Source organism: Ogataea parapolymorpha, chromosome IV (assembly GCF_000187245.1).
Source record: "Ogataea parapolymorpha DL-1 chromosome IV, whole genome shotgun sequence".
NCBI classification, from domain to species: Eukaryota; Fungi; Ascomycota; class Pichiomycetes; order Pichiales; family Pichiaceae; genus Ogataea; species Ogataea parapolymorpha.
In genome coordinates, this window is record NC_027863.1 from 577,004 (window position 1) to 595,357 (window position 18,354).

General features: G+C 50.1%; 15 protein-coding genes across 15 annotated transcripts; 10 read left to right on the plus strand and 5 right to left on the minus strand.

Annotated features, from left to right (window-relative positions):
* Nucleotides 1-10: 10 nt before the first annotated feature.
* On the plus strand, nucleotides 11-703 carry HPODL_03345 (uncharacterized protein; the record flags this gene model as incomplete). The annotated part of the gene is made up of 1 exon (XM_014079652.1): nucleotides 11-703. One exon carries the CDS (start codon nucleotides 11-13, stop codon nucleotides 701-703), a length of 693 nt encoding a protein of 230 aa, XP_013935127.1.
* A 19-nt stretch (nucleotides 704-722) lies between these two features.
* On the minus strand, nucleotides 723-1,220 carry HPODL_03346 (uncharacterized protein; the record flags this gene model as incomplete). The annotated part of the gene is made up of 1 exon (XM_014079653.1): nucleotides 723-1,220. One exon carries the CDS (start codon nucleotides 1,218-1,220, stop codon nucleotides 723-725), a length of 498 nt encoding a protein of 165 aa, XP_013935128.1.
* Nucleotides 1,221-2,285: 1,065 nt separating this feature from the next.
* On the minus strand, nucleotides 2,286-3,560 carry HPODL_03347 (uncharacterized protein; the record flags this gene model as incomplete). Its single annotated transcript, XM_014079654.1, has 1 exon — nucleotides 2,286-3,560. One exon carries the CDS (start codon nucleotides 3,558-3,560, stop codon nucleotides 2,286-2,288), a length of 1,275 nt encoding a protein of 424 aa, XP_013935129.1.
* A 241-nt stretch (nucleotides 3,561-3,801) lies between these two features.
* HPODL_03348 (uncharacterized protein) lies at nucleotides 3,802-4,803 on the plus strand (the record flags this gene model as incomplete). The annotated part of the gene is made up of 1 exon (XM_014079655.1): nucleotides 3,802-4,803. One exon carries the CDS (start codon nucleotides 3,802-3,804, stop codon nucleotides 4,801-4,803), a length of 1,002 nt encoding a protein of 333 aa, XP_013935130.1.
* Nucleotides 4,804-4,906: 103 nt separating this feature from the next.
* HPODL_03349 (ubiquitin carboxyl-terminal hydrolase 8) lies at nucleotides 4,907-7,053 on the plus strand (the record flags this gene model as incomplete). Its single annotated transcript, XM_014079656.1, has 2 exons — nucleotides 4,907-6,788; nucleotides 6,869-7,053. 2 exons carry the CDS (start codon nucleotides 4,907-4,909, stop codon nucleotides 7,051-7,053), a joined length of 2,067 nt encoding a protein of 688 aa, XP_013935131.1.
* A 261-nt stretch (nucleotides 7,054-7,314) lies between these two features.
* HPODL_03350 (transporter (ABC superfamily)) lies at nucleotides 7,315-8,853 on the minus strand (the record flags this gene model as incomplete). The annotated part of the gene is made up of 1 exon (XM_014079657.1): nucleotides 7,315-8,853. The coding sequence occupies one exon, from the start codon at nucleotides 8,851-8,853 to the stop codon at nucleotides 7,315-7,317; it is 1,539 nt and encodes a 512-aa protein (XP_013935132.1).
* A 109-nt stretch (nucleotides 8,854-8,962) lies between these two features.
* Nucleotides 8,963-10,657, plus strand: HPODL_03351 (Serine palmitoyltransferase 2; the record flags this gene model as incomplete). The annotated part of the gene is made up of 1 exon (XM_014079658.1): nucleotides 8,963-10,657. One exon carries the CDS (start codon nucleotides 8,963-8,965, stop codon nucleotides 10,655-10,657), a length of 1,695 nt encoding a protein of 564 aa, XP_013935133.1.
* Nucleotides 10,658-10,709: 52 nt separating this feature from the next.
* HPODL_03352 (mitochondrial 37S ribosomal protein MRPS28) lies at nucleotides 10,710-11,579 on the minus strand (the record flags this gene model as incomplete). The annotated part of the gene is made up of 1 exon (XM_014079659.1): nucleotides 10,710-11,579. One exon carries the CDS (start codon nucleotides 11,577-11,579, stop codon nucleotides 10,710-10,712), a length of 870 nt encoding a protein of 289 aa, XP_013935134.1.
* Nucleotides 11,580-11,678: 99 nt separating this feature from the next.
* Nucleotides 11,679-12,251, plus strand: HPODL_03353 (60S ribosomal protein L9-B; the record flags this gene model as incomplete). Its single annotated transcript, XM_014079660.1, has 1 exon — nucleotides 11,679-12,251. The coding sequence occupies one exon, from the start codon at nucleotides 11,679-11,681 to the stop codon at nucleotides 12,249-12,251; it is 573 nt and encodes a 190-aa protein (XP_013935135.1).
* A 346-nt stretch (nucleotides 12,252-12,597) lies between these two features.
* On the plus strand, nucleotides 12,598-13,653 carry HPODL_03354 (Cytochrome c peroxidase, mitochondrial; the record flags this gene model as incomplete). The annotated part of the gene is made up of 1 exon (XM_014079661.1): nucleotides 12,598-13,653. The coding sequence occupies one exon, from the start codon at nucleotides 12,598-12,600 to the stop codon at nucleotides 13,651-13,653; it is 1,056 nt and encodes a 351-aa protein (XP_013935136.1).
* Nucleotides 13,654-13,772: 119 nt separating this feature from the next.
* Nucleotides 13,773-14,474, plus strand: HPODL_03355 (Ribulose-phosphate 3-epimerase; the record flags this gene model as incomplete). The annotated part of the gene is made up of 1 exon (XM_014079662.1): nucleotides 13,773-14,474. One exon carries the CDS (start codon nucleotides 13,773-13,775, stop codon nucleotides 14,472-14,474), a length of 702 nt encoding a protein of 233 aa, XP_013935137.1.
* Nucleotides 14,475-14,535: 61 nt separating this feature from the next.
* HPODL_03356 (uncharacterized protein) lies at nucleotides 14,536-14,964 on the minus strand (the record flags this gene model as incomplete). Its single annotated transcript, XM_014079663.1, has 1 exon — nucleotides 14,536-14,964. One exon carries the CDS (start codon nucleotides 14,962-14,964, stop codon nucleotides 14,536-14,538), a length of 429 nt encoding a protein of 142 aa, XP_013935138.1.
* A 962-nt stretch (nucleotides 14,965-15,926) lies between these two features.
* On the plus strand, nucleotides 15,927-17,072 carry HPODL_03357 (Glycerol-3-phosphate dehydrogenase [NAD(+)]; the record flags this gene model as incomplete). Its single annotated transcript, XM_014079664.1, has 1 exon — nucleotides 15,927-17,072. The coding sequence occupies one exon, from the start codon at nucleotides 15,927-15,929 to the stop codon at nucleotides 17,070-17,072; it is 1,146 nt and encodes a 381-aa protein (XP_013935139.1).
* Nucleotides 17,073-17,193: 121 nt separating this feature from the next.
* On the plus strand, nucleotides 17,194-17,790 carry HPODL_03358 (Presequence translocase-associated motor subunit; the record flags this gene model as incomplete). Its single annotated transcript, XM_014079665.1, has 1 exon — nucleotides 17,194-17,790. One exon carries the CDS (start codon nucleotides 17,194-17,196, stop codon nucleotides 17,788-17,790), a length of 597 nt encoding a protein of 198 aa, XP_013935140.1.
* Nucleotides 17,791-17,851: 61 nt separating this feature from the next.
* HPODL_03359 (Sm-like protein LSm1) lies at nucleotides 17,852-18,307 on the plus strand (the record flags this gene model as incomplete). Its single annotated transcript, XM_014079666.1, has 1 exon — nucleotides 17,852-18,307. One exon carries the CDS (start codon nucleotides 17,852-17,854, stop codon nucleotides 18,305-18,307), a length of 456 nt encoding a protein of 151 aa, XP_013935141.1.
* Nucleotides 18,308-18,354: the final 47 nt, after the last annotated feature.

The following is an 18,354-nucleotide window of genomic DNA, read 5'->3' on the forward strand; positions in this document are numbered from 1 at the left end:
TTCTTCCTCCATGTCATCCATCGAGTCAACAACAGAATCGTCCAGCTCTGCATCGTCTCGGGATTCCAAGCAGAAGCTAGACAGTGGTTCCAAACAGAAGCCTGAACACCTCTGTATACGGCCGCTCACAATCTACGACTGGCAGCAAGTGATGGAGTTAGAGGCCCGGGGATTCCCTGAACACGAGAGATGCTCGGAGGAGAAAATCAAGTACCGTCTCACAGTGTGTCCGGAGCTGTGTTCGGGACTTTTTGTGAGGGAGTTTGAGGAGAACGCCGCGCAAAACGACAGTCCTCCTCCGCGTTCTACCATAGTGAATGAAAAGCTTATTGGACACATTCTAGCCACAAAGACTTACGATTCCACCATCACGGAACGGTCGATGGCTATTCCGAAGGACGAAAATGATTCCCAGAGCGGCCACGTCGAGACTAGCCGCACTATCGGCATCCATGCCGTGGTCATCGACAGCCAGTACCGGGGATTGAAACTGGGGTCTCTTCTGATCAAGGACTACCTGCAGAAACTGAACCAACAATATGTGGCAGACAAGGTGGTTCTACTGGCCAAGGCCCAGGTGACGCCGTTCTACCGCGGGCTGGGCTTTGTGGACGACGGCGTGAGCTCGTGTCGGTTCGCCGGCGAGGAATGGCATGATATGCATTGCGATCTTACACACGAAGACGAAGACGAAGACATGTAACAGTGTTTGTGGAATTCTATTAGAAGTATGGGTCGAACAGCCTTTTGAGCCAGTGATTGCGGAACACTCTCATACCGTACGAAGAGCCGGCTTCGAAGTCGCCGCGCAGTCGCGCTTTGACAAAGTTGCGCTCCACTATTTCAAGACGCCGTTTGTAGATGGTGAAACTAATAATTGCGTACGCCAGTCCTATGATCAGGTCCAGCCGCCAATGGTGGTCCAGGTACATCGTGGCCCACCACTGTAGAATGACAAATGCGAACATACCAACCTTTGGGAACCGCCATTTGGTGTAGAACGCGATGAAGAACATGCATTGGACCGCCATCGCCGAGTGCAACGACGGAATGGCTCCAAACACTATCGGACTCTTATGGAAACCTTTGGAGTTCAGATGTGTGCCGAGCGCGACGTCCACACGCGTCAGGCCGGCCGCGTATCCGGGCATATCATAGTTCGCGGCGGCGTCCTCCCCGTACAAGTGGATGAACCACGGAGGAGCATTGGGAAAGAGCATGTGCGTGATGACGCCGGCGATGTTTTGTGTGCCGAGGGCAAAGGAAAACCATTTAATCGCGCCAGGTGCCTGAAAAACATAGAGATAGATTGCTGTGAACAGCGGCGCAAAAAAAATGGAACAGGACGTATGAGACCCACGCCAGCAAATCTCTTGTAGTAGTTTGGGGATAGATCAGCGCATGATCGATGTTCAGAATTGGCCAGCACAGCGCTAGAATGAGCACGGGAGCTGAATAGATGCAGGAGAGAGGGAGGTAGGTTGGCTGGGGCGACGACGTGAGGGGCAGATCTGTCGAGGATCTGCTGGACCCGCTAGAACCACTGGATCCCACCGAAATGGTGCCGGTCTGCGACAGGTGTGTCATTTCGACGTTATTGTCGAACTGATTCTCTTCGTCATTTTTCGTCGGACTGACGAGCACGTGTACCTCCTGGCTCGACTCAAAGCGGGCACGGTGCGGCACTTGGTATAGATAGCTCCATAGCAGATATGAACACGTAATTATCAGCAGAAAGGACAGCCATGCGGAGAGTCTGTTGACGTCAAACACGAATGAGTCCAGCGACATAGCCAGCTTCACGTGGATCGTGGGCCGGATCTCGTTCGGGACGATTCCGGCGTTCTTGAACATCAGCAACCATATAAATACAGGCGAGAAGTTGAGTGCAAAATTCAGGATGAGGCCAAAAAATGATCTCTTGTTCAAAGCCTGGCTTAGCATATGCTTTGCCAGCTGGAACAAGAGTAGGGGTAATCGAAGAATGAGCGATACGGAAGACATGGCTATGTGGTTCGCATGTAATTCCGACGGTTGAGAGATGGTGGACGGCACTGTGACAGTGTCTCTGATGCGACGATATTGTTCCTAGGTGGAAATTTTTTTATTGATCAAATTTCGGTAAGCCTTGCAAGATAGCAAAAAGAATACCGAGATGCATTCGCACCCTTTTTGACCCTTTTTCAATATTTTTTTATTTTTTTTAGCAACTGTTCTTATTTTTTACATCGATCTCGAGATTATCCAGATTTAGTAGCTTATTACATAGATATGCCTCACGTGCATCAGTCCTCGACGCCGATCCCTGCGTTCGTCTTGAGCTGCGGCACAGACGTGATTCGAGCGTCCAGCTGTCCCGTGAGCTGCGGGTTGTACAACTGCGTGAAGAACTGGCCTGCTCCCTCGGTGAACGACTCGGTGCTTCGGCCTTGCGAAAGCATCTGGTTCGTGTACCACCACCCCATTCCGTCCCAGATCCTCGATCTCCAGGGCACAACGTTTGCAAACGTATGAATAACCTTCACTATATACTCGTACTCGTCCAGGTCGGGCTGTGCTCTTCTAGTTTTGAATTCGTTGATCATGTTCGTGTAGTTCTGCACGATGGTGAGGTTGCTGTTTTTAGTTATGAGAGAATTGTAGTCATCTGAGTGCTTTCTGTAGTCGATAACCAGGCCCTCGATCACTGCCGAGAAGATTATTTGCGCGTCGTAGTGGATCGTGACGGTGTCTGTCTGACTAATTTCAGTGGCCGCAGTACTGGACATGGACGCGCGCGGGGTGTCTGTGTTGACTGATGTGGATGACAATATTGTTGTGGTAGTGATGTAAGCTCCTGTGCTTGATGCCATCGTCGAGGAGGCGGCTTGTGACGGCCCTAATGACGTGACCGTAGTCTGTGTGTTTGCGTCGGAGATATACACCCACGGCTGGTAATATGTCGTGGTGAGGTAATCGGGATTTGCCGTTGGTGTGTCGTAGAGCATCTGGAGCACCAGGTACGAGCTTTTGGCCTCCTCGAGAATGCGGCCGCTCCATGGAAGCTGGCTCAAATATGCCAGCAGCGTGTCGCATTCGAGGTTCACTCGCAAAAGATCGGACTCTGTGGAATATGCGCTGACTATCTCGTTGAGGCTTGTCGCAAAGCCAGGGTTTGTGATGGCCATACTGTTGTATTGGCGGCCGTACGTAGCAATGTCGTAGCAGAGGGCATTGCATTTGGCCAGCTTGTAGTACGTCATGTACGTGGCCGACTGGTCGTCCGGGATGATGACCTCTGTGTCCCAGCTGGATTGGGATGGCGTGCTGGATGGGAAAGTCAAAATCGTCTGGATAGCCGAGTCAACAGAGGTGAAACTGGTGTAGTAATTGGTGGCCACCGACAGCACGTATTGTTGGGCAGTTGAAGGTAGTTCCGAGAGCATGGAGGTTGCATAGTCAATAATGGATGTTGCTAGCAAATGGTCGAAAAACAGGTTGTTGTCGTACTCGCTGGCCAGCGACGCAAAAACCGAGGGCCAGCAGCAACGCCTCGGTGCTTGGGAAATAGGACGTTTCATGACTATAGTAGAAGTAATCGCGCATCGCGAGACCCACGGCATAGTTGTAGTCTGCTTCGGCCACAACGCTATTGATGCACGCTCCAAGCAGCGGGAACAGCGCGAAAGCTAAAAGCATGGGCGGAGCGGGGATCCAGCTGGAACGGTTGAATTAATGCAATTTCGTATCTGGCTCTCGTCGGTGCAGAGATGAATAGGGTGAAAAATAAAAATATTAAATTAAATAATAATAGCCTTTATTATGGACCAGTTCCAGAACACGTCGTTTGCACAGATGCTGCAGGCGCACGCAGCGCAGCAACCGCAGATCAATTTGGAGATTGACAAGAAACGAATTGATGTGCTGCTCAAGATCAATACTGTCCTACTCCAGAAGTGTCTGCTTCTCCAGCCCTATATCCTAAACAAGTCCAACTCGATGAACCCGGACTACAACCAGAGAAAAGAGACGTACCAGAACTACCTAAAGCGAATTCACTTTAATCTCACGTGTCTGGCCTCCATCAACGATATCCACTCCACTCCGCCTAACATGCCCAAGAAAAACTACAGTATTCCGCAAATAGTCCTTCCGCCGCCAGAGCTGCCCGAGCTCAACGAGCCTTACAAGCTACTCAACCAGCTATATCCCGAAGCGTTGCCATTTTTCCAGAGACGCATGGAGGCAGCAAGACAGCAGCCGCAACAGATGCCACAGATGCAGCAGATGCAACAGATGCAACAACGCCAACCTCAACCTCCAGCCCAACCACAGCCCCAGCCACAGCCTCCGCAACAACACCAGCAACAGTTCCAGTTCCGCAACCAGACATTTCCGCAAGAGGAGCAGCATAGCCAGATGAACTTCGCCTGGAACTCGCCTTCTGACCTGCTGGCCCCGCGTGCTAAACAACAGCAGCAGGCTCCCCAGCAACAACACCAGATGTACTCGCAATTTATACAACAGCAGTTGAATCAGCAGCAGCAGAATATCCAGACGCCTCAGACCATGCAACCACAGCAGACGCATCAGCAACAGCAACCGCAACCGCAACAGCAGCCCGTCTTCAACCAGTACACTCCTCAGGACTTCACTAATTTCCAGCAGCCTCAGCAGCAGTCGTTCAATGGCAACATGGGACAGTTTGAGACGAAAAACGGCAGCTCTGTGCCTTCTGCTGGCAGCTCCACCATGCTGAGCCCCGAGCAGATCCTCGCGAGCGTCAATAACCAGCAGTCTTCGACCTCTTTAGATGGATGGTGAGGCGTCGATCGTCTCTATTTTTTTGCGTCGATGCGCGAATCTAATAAATATTCAATTTAGACTTCTTGTAACACTAATTTCTCTTCCCCACACAGATTTGCTCATGCCCTCGGGAACCAGCAAACCTCGCAACCTTCACGAGCTGACGGGGCTGGTCGATGAGCTGCTTGAGTCGCTGAAAGTCGGCTCGTCGAATTCCACCAAAGAGCACCTTGTGAAGGCCCTCGAATGCATTGAGAACTACAAAGGCGTTGTTGGGCAGAAACATGTTTCTGAGCTCGCGACATCGGAATTCGAGGAGGGTTTTATCTATTACAATGCCGCATCTAGGATTTTGAGCGAACTGATCCCAAAACTCAACGACTACCGACAACTCAAGCAGAAACCCAGCCTCTACCAGTTTTACGCAGATCTGATCAATTACCTCGTGAGACAGCGCCCCACATATGAGGCTATGAAACAACATATTCGTGGATCCTCCGACAACCTGGTTTTGAGACTACAGACGCTAAAGAGCGGGACGGACATAGCGTCCAACGGCTCGGCCAAAAAAGACTTTACCCAGCTGTTCGATTCCTTTGGCGATGTCATTTCAGTTTCGCAGCTTTCGTCGCTGCTTAAGCACCACTCGGACCTCGTATTGCTTATAGATTTGCGCCGCAAACGAGAATTCGAGTTCGAGCATATAGATCTCGCAGATTACATCATACAGTTGGAGCCAGTGTCAATTAGAGACAGCTACACCTGCCACGAGATAGAAAAATATTCCATGATTACGGACACAGACGAAGAACGGGAATTGTTTGCACGGCGAGACCGCTTTGAATTGGTGGTTGTTCTAGACTACAATTCCACTACGGAGTCCAAAAGTCCGGAACTTGCGCGATTGATATCAATACTGACCACCAAAAACGCTGGAGTCTTTCTCAAGCGCAAACCTGTCATTCTAGACGGCGGCTACAAGGCATGGTCGGAGTCTCGATCTTCTCTGTCGTCGCCAATGCATGGGCCCCGGCCCGTTTATGGACGTGACCGGTCTGAGTCTGTGAATTCTATTTCCAGCCACGACGACATCACAATCAAACGAAGGACATCTTACAGCGAACGGTCGCTCATCAAGAACGTCGGTGAGTTTCTTTCTAGCCAGTCCAGACCGCAATCCAGCCAGAGCCCTGTCGAGCTCAAGTCCCCTGCAGCCGTGCCCTACCATGAAATGTATAGCCGCAAGGACCTCCCTTCTCCAAAACCCGAATTGTCCATATCGTCGAGCTCACCGTCACGGCCTTCTCCTGCATTTTTGTCGCCAGCGCTTCTTCCCAGCTCGCGAAGCTCGCCGCCTAAAGCCCAGCTACCAACGCTGCCAACGAAACCTGTATCGTCGCCGGCACCAGTCTCCAGATCAGGCTCTGTGTTCCAGAACTCTCTAAGTGTCATGACTGGCCTGGCAAACCTGGGAAACTCCTGTTACATGAACTCTGCGCTCCAGTGTCTAATTGGCTCAAAACGACTTACAGAGTTCTTCATTGTCGGCACATTCAAACAACACATCAACATGAATTCCAGACTGGGATCAAAGGGCATACTGGCAAACGAGTTCTCGTCGTTGCTGACAGAACTGTACAAGAAAAGCAGTCCCAGCCGTCCGCAATCAGTAACGCCCCGTCAGTTCCGCAAAGTGATAGCATCTCTCAATAGCATGTACAGAACGTTGGACCAGCAGGATTGTTCGGAGTTTTTGAACTATGCGCTCGACTCCCTTCACGAGGACCTCAACGAGAACGGCAATCATCCGAAATTGCCCGAATTGAGCAAAGAGGAGGAAGAAAAACGCGAAAAACTGCCAATTAGAATTGCATCGACAATCGAGTGGGAACGGTATCTCAAGACCAATTTCAGTATCATCGTGGACATTTTCCAGGGCCAGATCATGTCGCAGCTCCGGTGTCTGAATTGCTCCACCACTTCGACCACATACAACGCATTCAGTACTGTGAGTTTGCCGATTCCCGAAAACGGCCCCAAATCCACCCTGGGTGCATGTTTTGACGAGTTTGTCAAACCCGAGTTGCTCGACAACGACAATGCGTGGCTCTGTCCGCACTGCAAAACAAAACAACGTACGCTGAAACACCTCCAGATCTCCAGACTGCCCCAGGTGCTTATCATCCACCTCAAACGCTTCAAAATGGGCAACTATCTAACCAAACTCAATACCTACATCGACTATCCTTTGGAATTGCAGCTGGATAAGTACTGGCCCAACGTTGAAAGCGAGCTTGAGCGCATCGAGCTTAGCAGACTGCCGATCAGAGGACAAGTTCCGCCTTTCAGATACAAGCTCTACGGAGTGATCAACCATTTTGGAAACCTCATCAATGGCCATTACACTGCCTTTGTCGAGAAGGGGCCGGGCAACGGCTGGTGTCTATTTGACGACGAAAAGGTGTACAAAAATTGCGCGCCGAATAAAGTCGTCAACGGAGACGCGTACATGCTATTCTACGAACGTGTCTAATTTTCCACCTCTCCAACGGTATAATTTCCCTCGTTCGCGCCGTTCAGGTCGATGAACTTGTCGCATTTTGGCACCTCGTTCGCAACATGTCCAATCACAAGGGCGCATCCTTTCCACTGGTCGATCAGACTCTTGCCCTTTATGATGTCCTCGTTGGACATGGCACTGAGGGACTCGTCTAAAATTAGTATTTTTGGCTGGTTGATCATTGCGCGCAGCAAAAGCACCATTTTCTGACTGCTCACAGGCAGATCTTTGAACTTTGTATCTTTATACTGCAACAGACCGACGTTTTCCAGGTATCTGGCGATTTTCTGTTTCTGCTCGGGTGTCGTCTTGGGAGGTATGTACGAGCCCGTTTGGTAGCCTGTCGAAATTGCTTGTTCGACAGTGAGATTTTTGGGGAAGATTGCGTGTAGTTCTGGAGACGTGAACCCGATCTGCTTGTTGGTGTCAAAGTAGTTGGTTTTTCCCGTTGCTCGTGGAACGCCATTCATTTTAATATGTTTGTTCCAAGCCTGCGGGTGGTCCAACGTAATCAGAGACAGAAGCGTGGTTTTTCCAGAGCCATTTCTGCCTCTGATGTGCCATTTCTCGCCGTCCCGAACAACCCAGTTCAGATTCTTCAAAGCAGGCTTACCTCGGTACACAACGTTCACGTCAGACATCTCGAGCAATGGTGTTTCGGAGCGTTCTAGAGACTGTTCGTGAGGATGGTAGACCTTGGCTTCCAGCTGACTTTTCATCTGTTGCTGCTGTTCTATGTGTGCGGAGCGCAGGCTGTTCAGTATTTCTACCAGATCGGCCCTATTTCCGCTCTCGACAATTCCAGTGTGGTCCACAACCGCCACCTTTTCTATCCAGTGAGGGATCTCGTCCTCCAGTTTGAGCCCGAGACACACGGTGGTAGGAGCGGCCGTGTGTTCCAGAACACGCGACACGGTCTTCTTCGCAACAGGGTCCAGCCCCAGAAACGGGTCTTCGATCATGAGCAGGTCTGGCTTGCCGTAGAGACTTTTTGCTATGCGGGCCCGCCTGAACTGTCCGTTACTGAGCGTAGTGATATATTTCTGCTCAAAGCCCTTGAGATCGACCTTTTCAAGGATCTCGTCCAGCAGCCGGGGATCTTTTTTGTGTTGCGAATTGTACGAAATGTTGGCCACAAAATCTGCCACCAACTCGTCCACCTCGCGGTCTTTAAAAAATTCGTATCGGCTGGATAGATGAGTAAATCCACCGGAGGAGTTGGTGGCTCCATGGCCAAACGAGCCGTTGTTGACGAATTGCAGCAGCTCAATTCGCATGTCTGGTTTTTTTAGACGCAGCGGATACGCTCTGGCACGCGGATGGGGTAGAGCGAAGAAGGAGCCTTGGAGAGCCTGGAGAAACTTGGAGCGGTGAGAGTCTCCCACAATGGCCCATTTTTCGCCCTGGAAAAGCGAGAATGTGATTGGGTTTTGGAAAACAAGCGACTGCGGCTGGTTTTTCAGCGTCTTCGATAGTAAACAGCCTTCCAGCCTCACGATACAGCTCATATCTGACTCTTATAATAAATTTGTTCTGCCAAAAATTCCGGGTGCAAATCCAATAAATATTTTACGCACGGTTTTCTGGTAAACAAGGCGAAGCATCCGGCTGTTTACCATGGAGAAATTTGTCTACAAGAGGCTGCCGAATGCTCCCGAGGAACATCTCTCCGAGAAGGAGAGGATGGAGATGGAGTTCGGCCCGCTGAGCTCAAAAGATTACCTATACGAGGTGAGCTACGACCCAAATCAGCCGTTGAATCCTGCCGTGGACGAGCCCCCGTATTTTGTGGTTATCTTCACGTATCTGAACTACCTCATTCTCATCATCATCGGCCATCTAAAAGACTTCTTTGGAAAGCGATTCATGCCGCAGTATTTCGAAGCCGTGCTGCCGAAAAACGGATACCCTCCGTGGTACTCGGCATTCGAGTCGTTCTACCCGCGTCGTCTGAAGAAAAGACTGGACGACTGCTTTGCGCGGCCGATCTGCGGTGTTCCAGGCCGTTTTGTGAGATGCTTTGACCGTATCTCGCCAGACTACAACGAAACCTTCCTTTACAGCGGAGAGCTGAAGCCGCTGCTTAATTTATCCTCCTACAACTATCTCGGGTTCGCCCAATCCATCGGGTCTTGCACGGACGCCGCTGTCAAGAGCGTGGAGGAGTACGGCACCTCGTCGTGTGGTCCTAGAAACCAGATCGGAACCTGCAACCTCCATAAGGAGACAGAGGCCTTGGTGGCTCGGTTCGTCGGTAAGGACGACGCGGTGATGTTCTCCATGGGATTTGGAACTAATGCCAATCTGTTCACGTCGTTGGTAAACTCGAAGTGTCTCGTGATCTCAGACTCGTTGAACCACAGCTCTATCAGGTTTGGAATCCGTCTTGCTGGCGCGGCCGTGAAAGTGTTCCCGCATAACGACATGGAAAAGCTCGAGCAGATTTTGAGGGAGTCGATTTCACAGGGCCAGTCCAAAACGCACCGGCCGTGGAAGAAAATCGTCGTGTGTGTGGAAGGTCTGTACTCGATGGAGGGAAACCTCGCCGATTTGCCAGCCCTGGTGGCTTTGAGAGAAAAATACAAATTCTACCTATTCGTGGACGAGGCACACTCGATCGGTGCTCTGGGAAAGTCCGGTAGAGGAGTTTGCGACTACTTTGGAATCTCGCCTTCCAAGGTGGACATGCTCATGGGTACCTTCACCAAGTCGTTCGGAGCGGCAGGTGGATACGTGGCGGCGGATCAGGAAATCATTGACAGACTCAGACTGGACATCAGTACCAACGTTTACGGAGAGTCGATGCCTCCGGCTGTGGTGACCCAGATCAACACCTCGCTCAGAATCATCATGGGAGAAATCAATGGCGACGAGGGCAAACAAAGACTGCAAAGAATCGCGTTCAACTCTAGATACCTGCGTCTCGGGCTCAAACGGCTCGGTTTCATCATTTACGGTGTGGACGACTCCCCCGTGGTTCCTCTGTTGCTGTATGCGCCTCCAAAAATGCCTGCGTTCAGCAGAATGATGTACGAGCGCGGCGTAGCTGTCGTGGTGGTGGGCTATCCGGCCACGGAGCTCATATCGTCGCGTGTCAGACTATGTGTTTCTGCCTCGCTGACGAAAGAAGACATCGATAGAATCCTCACCATTTGCGACGATATCGGAGACAAACTGTATCTGAAATTCAGCTCGGGCATCTCTGGCGGAGAGAAACACCCGGGAGACTACAAAAAAGGAATCCCCCCTAGATGGAGTCTCAAGGAGGTCTTAGAACGCACTCCTGAGGACTGCAAGAAGCCTACCTACTAATTCCGTCGGCATACACTAAATAATTCAATCAGATATACTAATTATATTATATTTACAGTTGCTGTTGTTGCTGGTTTTCCTCTGTGGCGATCTGCAGCTCGTCCAGTCTTTCTTTGGTCAATAGTCTCTTCATTCTGGCCTTTTCTCTGGTCTCGTGCTTGCCAGGGCGAAGCAGCTGTCTTCCTGGCCAGATCTCAAAGTCCTGCATGTATCTCTTGTCAAAGTTGAACTCCATGTGGACCACTTCGTCGGTAAGTCCCAGCTTCTCGATCGCCCAGTAATATCTCTGCGGATTGTCTTTTTTCAGGTACTTGAGCAGTTTCTGTCTTTGCTGGGTCAGCATACGTGCACGGCGGATATGAATTTTGTCCTGCGGATTCTTCTTGATGTGTTCCATGAGATTAAACAGCCTCACGGTCATGGCAGCGGCCTGGACCTCTGACGAACCGGTATCGCCCTCAAACCTGGCAAACTCGGCAACGGCCATTTCCAACACCCGTTTGTTCTTTTCCTGTTCGTCTGCGTTTCTCATGCTGAGTATTCGAAGCAGCACCTCTCTTTTTTCCGCCTCTTCTTTCTCGATTTGCTTCACTGTGGCCTCGTCGTAACCGAGCGTCGACACAGACTTGAGAATCTTGGATTCCTTGGCTCCGTAGAGCAGCTTGTCTACCTCTGCAAGATCAAACTTCTTAGCCAGCACGGCTGGCTCCTCAATCTCAAGTTTCAGTCTCTGGATAAACGGATTGTTGGCTCTGCCGAGAACAGGATCAATCTTCTCCTTGGTGAGCAACCTGCTGCTTTGCAGCACGATGTTTTGCTTCTTTTTGTGTGATGCAATTTCCATGCGCTTCTGCTTGCTCAGCGTAGCCACCACACGCGAGGTGTGGAACCGTCTGGCTTGTTGTTGGAAGGACTGTAGCATACCAATGTTAAATAAAATGGTGAATTTTTCAAAGAGGAGGGTAACCACCGCAGAGCTACAAAAAATATTGGGGTGAAAATTTTTTTCTCTTATTCCACCATGAAGTACATCCAATCCTCCGAAATCCTCGACGTTCCTCAAGACGTTTCTCTCGTCATCAAGTCGCGTAACATCCTCGTGAGAGGCCCTCGCGGTGAGCTGAAGAAAGACCTGCGCCACATCGACGTCACCTTCACCAAGTTGTCCAATACACAGATTAAAATCACTGTTCACAACGGAGACAGAAAACATGTCGCCTCGCTGAGAACCGTGAAATCTATCATTGCCAACTTGATCAAGGGTGTCACTGTCGGCTTCAGATACAAGATGAGATTCGTGTATGCACACTTCCCTATCAACGTTAACGTTGTTAACGAGGACGGTCAGGAGTACGTCGAGATCAGAAACTTCTTGGGAGAAAAAAGGCTCAGAAAAGTCAAGGTGTGGGAGGGCTGCAAAGCCGTCATCTCCACCGCCCAGAAAGACGAGCTGATTGTCGAGGGAAACTCTCTCGAGAACGTGTCACAGACGTGCGCAGATATTCAGCAGATCTGCAGGGTCAGAAACAAGGATATCAGAAAGTTCTTGGACGGTATCTATGTTTCCGAAAGAGGCCACATCGTGGAGGCCTGAGCATATAGTTATGATGATATTTTTCGCCAATTTGTGCTGGGAGCGCCGGGTGCCTCCCAGTGCTGCGAATCGTTGCTTGCCGCGAAAGACGGCTCTTTACGATTACGCAAGTAGTTTCTGTAGGTCTTTGTGTAGAGCCTCTGTATTGTCTCCTCCCCTGTATCCTCGGTGTAAGGTGTGATTATTTTTCTCGTCCCGGCGATTGGCCAGACCGGCTATTTCTTAGCTGAGATTACTCAATGTGTGACTATGCAGACTCTGGGCCCATTTGTCTGTTAACTAATTAGTAAGTGGTGGCAGGACTATATAAATTGCCGATTTCCTGTGCGGGGTGAACATCATTGCAATGGCTTCCTTCGCTAGAACCGTTCCCAAACTCAGCTTCAGGCCTCTCATTGCAGTCTCTCTAGCTGCTGCCGGAGCGTATGCTTACAACGAGAACAATGGGCCTACTCCGACTCCGAAACCGAAGAATTCTGGCAAGCTCTTGGCTTCGTCAACGTTGTTGGCTACCAACGTCAGAGAGGCCAGCGCCGACATCAAGCCGTTCGAGGAGTATCAGAAAATTTACAACGACATAGCAGAAAAGCTCAGAGAGGAAGACGACCGCGACGATGGCTCGTATGGCCCTGTTTTGGTGAGACTGGCCTGGCATTGTTCCGGCACGTACGACCAGAACGATCCATCGCAGAATAAGGGTGGCTCGTACGCTGGAACAATGAGATTCCAGGAAGAGCAAAACGACCCAGAAAATGCAGGCCTAAAGGTGGCACAGGATTTTTTGGAGCCATTTAAGACTAAATATTCCAACCTGTCGTACGGCGATCTCTGGACGTTGGGAGGCGTGTGCGCCATCCAGGAGCTGAGCGGGCCAAAAATCAAATGGAGACCCGGCCGCAAAGATCTCGGCTTGGACGCCGTTCCTCCATACCACCGTCTGCCAGATGCGTCTCAGGAGACCGGAGAGTACGTGAGATCGGTGTTTAACGGCAGATTGGGCTTTACAGACCAGGAAATGGTGTGTCTGATTGGCGTGGGTCATGCTCTGGGCAGATGCCACGTTGACGCGTCCGGCTACGACGGTCCGTGGACGTTCTCGCCTACAATGGTGACAAACGATTTTTTCAAGCTGCTTTTGGACGAAGACTGGAAAATCAGAGACTGGGACGGGAAAAAACAGTACACGGACTCTAGCACCAAGTCTCTGATGATGCTCCCAACCGACATGGTGCTGAAGAAGGACTCGAAGTTCAGAAAGTACGTGGAGCTGTATGCCAAAGACGAGGAGAAGTGCATGTCGGATTTTGCCGACGTGTTTTCAAGACTCCTTGAGCGGGGAATCAAGTTCCCAAATTCCACCAAGCCGATGGTCTTCAAAACTCTCGAGGAACAGGGACTTTAAACATATAATTATAGGCATGTACCGTAAACTATACGATTCCATTTTTTTGGCTGTGTAATCACAGGCTATTTTCATCGGACGGTCTCTACCGCAGGAATTATTTCGAATTTATTTCTCCAATGGTGAAACCAATTATTGCTCCCTCTGTTCTGGCAGGCGACTTTGCGCAGCTCGGCTGCGAATGCCACCGCATGTTCAAGTGCAACGCCGATTGGGTCCATTTGGACGTCATGGATGGCCATTTCGTCCCTAATCTGACCATGGGTCCGCCTATCATTTCCAGCCTGAGAAAGGCGGTTCCGAGAGACGAGAGCCAGCCGGGGAAATTCTTCTTCGACTGCCATATGATGGTCGCCAACCCTGAGCAATGGGTTCCTGAGATTGCAGATGCTGGCGGCGACCAGTATACGTTCCACTACGAAGCGACCAAGGACCCTGTCGGGCTAGTCAAGCTGATCAAAAAGCATGGCATGAAGGCCGCATGCGCCATCAAGCCGGGCACACCGGTCGACGTGCTCTATCCGCTCGCAGAGCACCTGGACATGGCCCTTGTGATGACGGTCGAACCAGGCTTCGGAGGCCAGTCGTTCATGGCTGATATGATGCCCAAGGTTGAGAATCTGCGTGCCAAGTACCCGCATCTGAACATCCAGGTTGACGGAGGACTTGGTCCCAAAACCATCCCGGCTGCTGCCAAGGCGGGAGCCAACGTCATTGTTGCCGGCACGTCTGTGTTCAAGGCAGAGAAACCGGAGGACGTTATCCAGCTGCTCAGAGATTACGTGTCGAAAGAACTGGAGTCCCGCGGACTCCTTGAGTGACGCATCTTGCCGCAATTCGGCGAATTATTGGTCTTCTTCGATTAGCATAAATCAATATATTCTATAAAGTCAGCGGTCCCCCCAATGTAGTGCCCTCGCCTGAAACGTCGTACGCAAACCCGCTGGATGCTGCGTCCTCGACCACAGCCCACAGGGCACTTCGCACGGTCTCCTGGGCTTGTTCCGTGGCCTCGTCGATCTCCATCTGCTCCTGCTTGGCTTGAGCGTCCACCAGCAGTTGGTCAGTATCCAGATTACGGGCTTTGGCGTACTTCTTGTTTCTCTCGATTTTTTTGCTCTTTTTGTTAGACAGTGTCGTAGTAGTCACACCAGAACGTGATGGACCCGTGTACAGCGCGACGGCTGTGGACTTTGGAGTGCCGTCTCTGGAGGAGCTCCGCAAACCAGCTCTCTTCTTCCCCAGCGACTGGCGCTTTTGCCGTCTGAGAATGTTGTCTTTAGGTTTGTTGATGCTGTTTCTAGATGGCATAGTGACAGATTTGATTTTTTTTTCTCTTTGGTAAAATTTACTTTAAAATTTTCAACCACACCTTAGTCCAGATACGATAAGATAAGCACACGTAGCAGCAAGTAAGACACGAGAGAACGGAGGAAGAGGCTCGGATCTCTGTTGTGAGACAGAATGGATGGGACCTGGAAGTGACTAGATGAATAGTAATTTGTGTCTGTCCCGAAAGAAGAAAAAACGCTTATACAACGCTTATACAGCGGCTTCCGACGAGAACTTGCTTTGAGGACGGTCCTTCCGACCGACTAAGACGAGGATCGACTTCAAGCAGATCTTAGATTGGTTCTAATTTGTCAACTTCCAAAACCATCTGCCGATGCATCAGATGAGAAGCCAAAGAGACGCCTCCAAAGACAAAACTTGCTACATGCAAAGCATTGCAGTGGATCAAAAATAGGTTTTGTTTCCCACCAATAAACATTCCCTTGTACCAGGTTGTGAATCTCGGAGTTGCAGAAAGCAGAGGTCCATTCCCTCCCGGTATGACGTCAACAAGTTGCAATGACGTGGTACAACAAGACGCTTGTTTGTGTGGTGCGGAAGGAGTCGGAAAAACATTCAGGATCTGAGCAGGATTAATTACGCGGTTGGCGGGACATATACGACTCTTTGTGCAGGAAGGCTAGACTAATGGAAGTTTGCCAAGTAACAGAATAGGCAATTTTGCACAGATCCCATAACTTGGTATCAAAAGCATCTGCACAAATGAGGTCCCTATAGTTGCTTATTATGCCAAACTATAACGATTCTTTTTCATGGCACTTGTTGATCTGCAGGTAAACGTCATACTCGTTTCTTTGTACACTGCTAACCATCTTCACTTTTTTTTTTTTTGTTGAGGGACTACCTTCCATAATATTCATTTAAAACCCAGCTTTTGCCATCTGCTCTGATTCAAGATACAACACATCTCAATTCACAATATGACTGCTATGGATAGACTGGATCACGTTAGTAACCAATTGGCCGCCAAGCGCCAGAAGAAAAACCCGGAAGGCAAGCCTTTCCGTATCACCGTGGTGGGCTCCGGCAACTGGGGGTCAACCATCGCAAAAGTGGTCGCTGAGAACGCCAAGGAGCTTCCGGAGGAGTTCCATCAGATCGTGAAAATGTGGGTTTTCGAAGAAGAAGTGGGCGGACGTAAGCTGACCGAAATCATCAACACGGATCACGAGAACGTCAGATACCTGCCGGACGTCAAATTGCCTGATAACATTGTTGCCATTCCGGACATTGTTGATGCTTGTGCGGACGCCGACATTATTATTTTTAATATCCCTCACCAGTTCCTGCCAAAGATCCTTGCCCAATTGAAGGGCAAGGTCAACCCAAAAGCACGGGCAATCTCTTGTCTGAAGGGTCTTGAGGTCACCAAGGACGGTTGCAAGTTGCTCTCTAACTATATCACGGAAGAGCTGGGAATTTACTGTGGTGCCCTTTCAGGAGCCAACCTCGCTCCGGAGGTTGCCAGACAAAAGTGGTCAGAGACCACTGTGGCTTACAGAATCCCTGAAGACTTCCGTGGCGAAGGCAAGGATGTCGATCAGAGTGTGATCAGAAACCTTTTCCACCGCCCATACTTCCACGTCAGAGTCGTTGACGACGTTGCTGGTGTGTCTTTGAGTGGAGCTCTGAAGAACGTCATTGCCATGGCCGCCGGCTTCGTCGAGGGACTCGGCTGGGGAGACAATGCCAAGTCTGCTGTGATGCGGATTGGATTGGTCGAGATGATCAAATTTGCCCACATGTTCTTTGATGACTGCCAATCTACCACTTTCACTCACGAGAGTGCTGGTGTTGCCGACATCATCACGACATGCGCCGGAGGCAGAAACGTGCGTGTTGGAAGATACATGGCAGAGCACAAGGTGAGCGGTTTTGAGGCGGAGAAGGTCTTGTTGAACGGCCAGTCCTGTCAGGGACTGCACACCACCAGAGAGGTGTATGAGCTGCTGGCTGCCAAGAATGTGATCGACGAGTTCCCGCTCTTCAAGGCCACGTACCAAATCATTTACGAGGGTCTTCCTATGGAGAAGCTGCCAGAGTTGCTTGAGGCATCTGAGGACTAAAAAAGCTTGGTTGCAATTTTTATACAGTTAGTTCGAAAATAATATAGCTCAAGTGTGCAAAAGAGAAAATAAAAATGGGTAAAAAAATGAGTTAAAATAAAATATATAAATTGTGTTGAGCATGTTTTTCAGACAAATTTGTTCACGCAGCAGAGTCGGGCTCTACTCGGGCATTTTCCCGAAAGTCAATGTGCGCTTGCAATCCACAAAGGCTGCCGCTTCCAAGGGCCAGCTGACGCCTGAGGAATTGGAGCTGGCAAAGAAAATGACCTGGGAACAGTTTTTAACGCTGAGAAAAGAACAGCACCGCATGTCGTTGCTTGGATCCGGTATCTCGAGTTTCCTTGCCGTTGCAATCTCCTGGGGATACGTTTCGCAGATCGAGATTGACCCTACAGAGACCATATTCGGACTAGACACTTTCACCGTTCACATTGGAGGCATTTTGGCGATGGGAGTGCTGGGATTTCTGGTTGGGCCTAGTTTGATTGGCGATCCATTGTTTGCCTTGAAAAACCGCAAGCTCATGGACAGTTTCCGCATCAAGCAAAAGCTGTTTCTCAGGCACATAATCAAGCGGAGAGTTGACGCCTCCAGACAGAGCATGAATAACCCTGTGCCGGACTACTACGGCGAGAAGATCGGGTCGCTCAAGGATTACAGACAATGGCTCAGAGATTGCAACGAGTACAGACGCAAGGCCAGAGAATTCTTGTAGATGGGTGTATGTAGGTAGTGCTTATGTAAAAAGAGTCAAGAAAAAACAAGCTTTTTAAATAATGTCGAGTGGGTCTAGTTCGAATCTGGAAGACCTATATTTGCAATCGTACTCGTTTACGACGACGGCTGCCATTATTGGCTCTGTTGATAGAAAGGTGTTTGTGCTGTTGAGAGACGGCAGAAGCGTTATTGGCGTGCTGAGAACGTTTGACCAGTTTGCCAACCTTGTCATTCACGACGGCGTGGAACGGATTTATCTGGATGGGTCGCGGTACGGCGAGTCGACGGAACCGCAGATATTCCTTATCAGAGGCGAGAATGTTGTCATGATGGGCGAATTGGACATCGACAAGGAGGACGAGCCGCTTGAGAAGCTGACGAGAATAGACTACGGGGCCGCCTTTGGCGAGTGGAAAAAAGCACAAACGGAGATCGTGGAGAGACACACCATCGAGGACAAGCAGCTGAGAAGCAGGGGCCATCTGACGTCGTTTTTGACCGACGAATTCTACTAGGTGGAAGCTAATGTACATTAAATCATTAAATGCTATTAGATGCTATT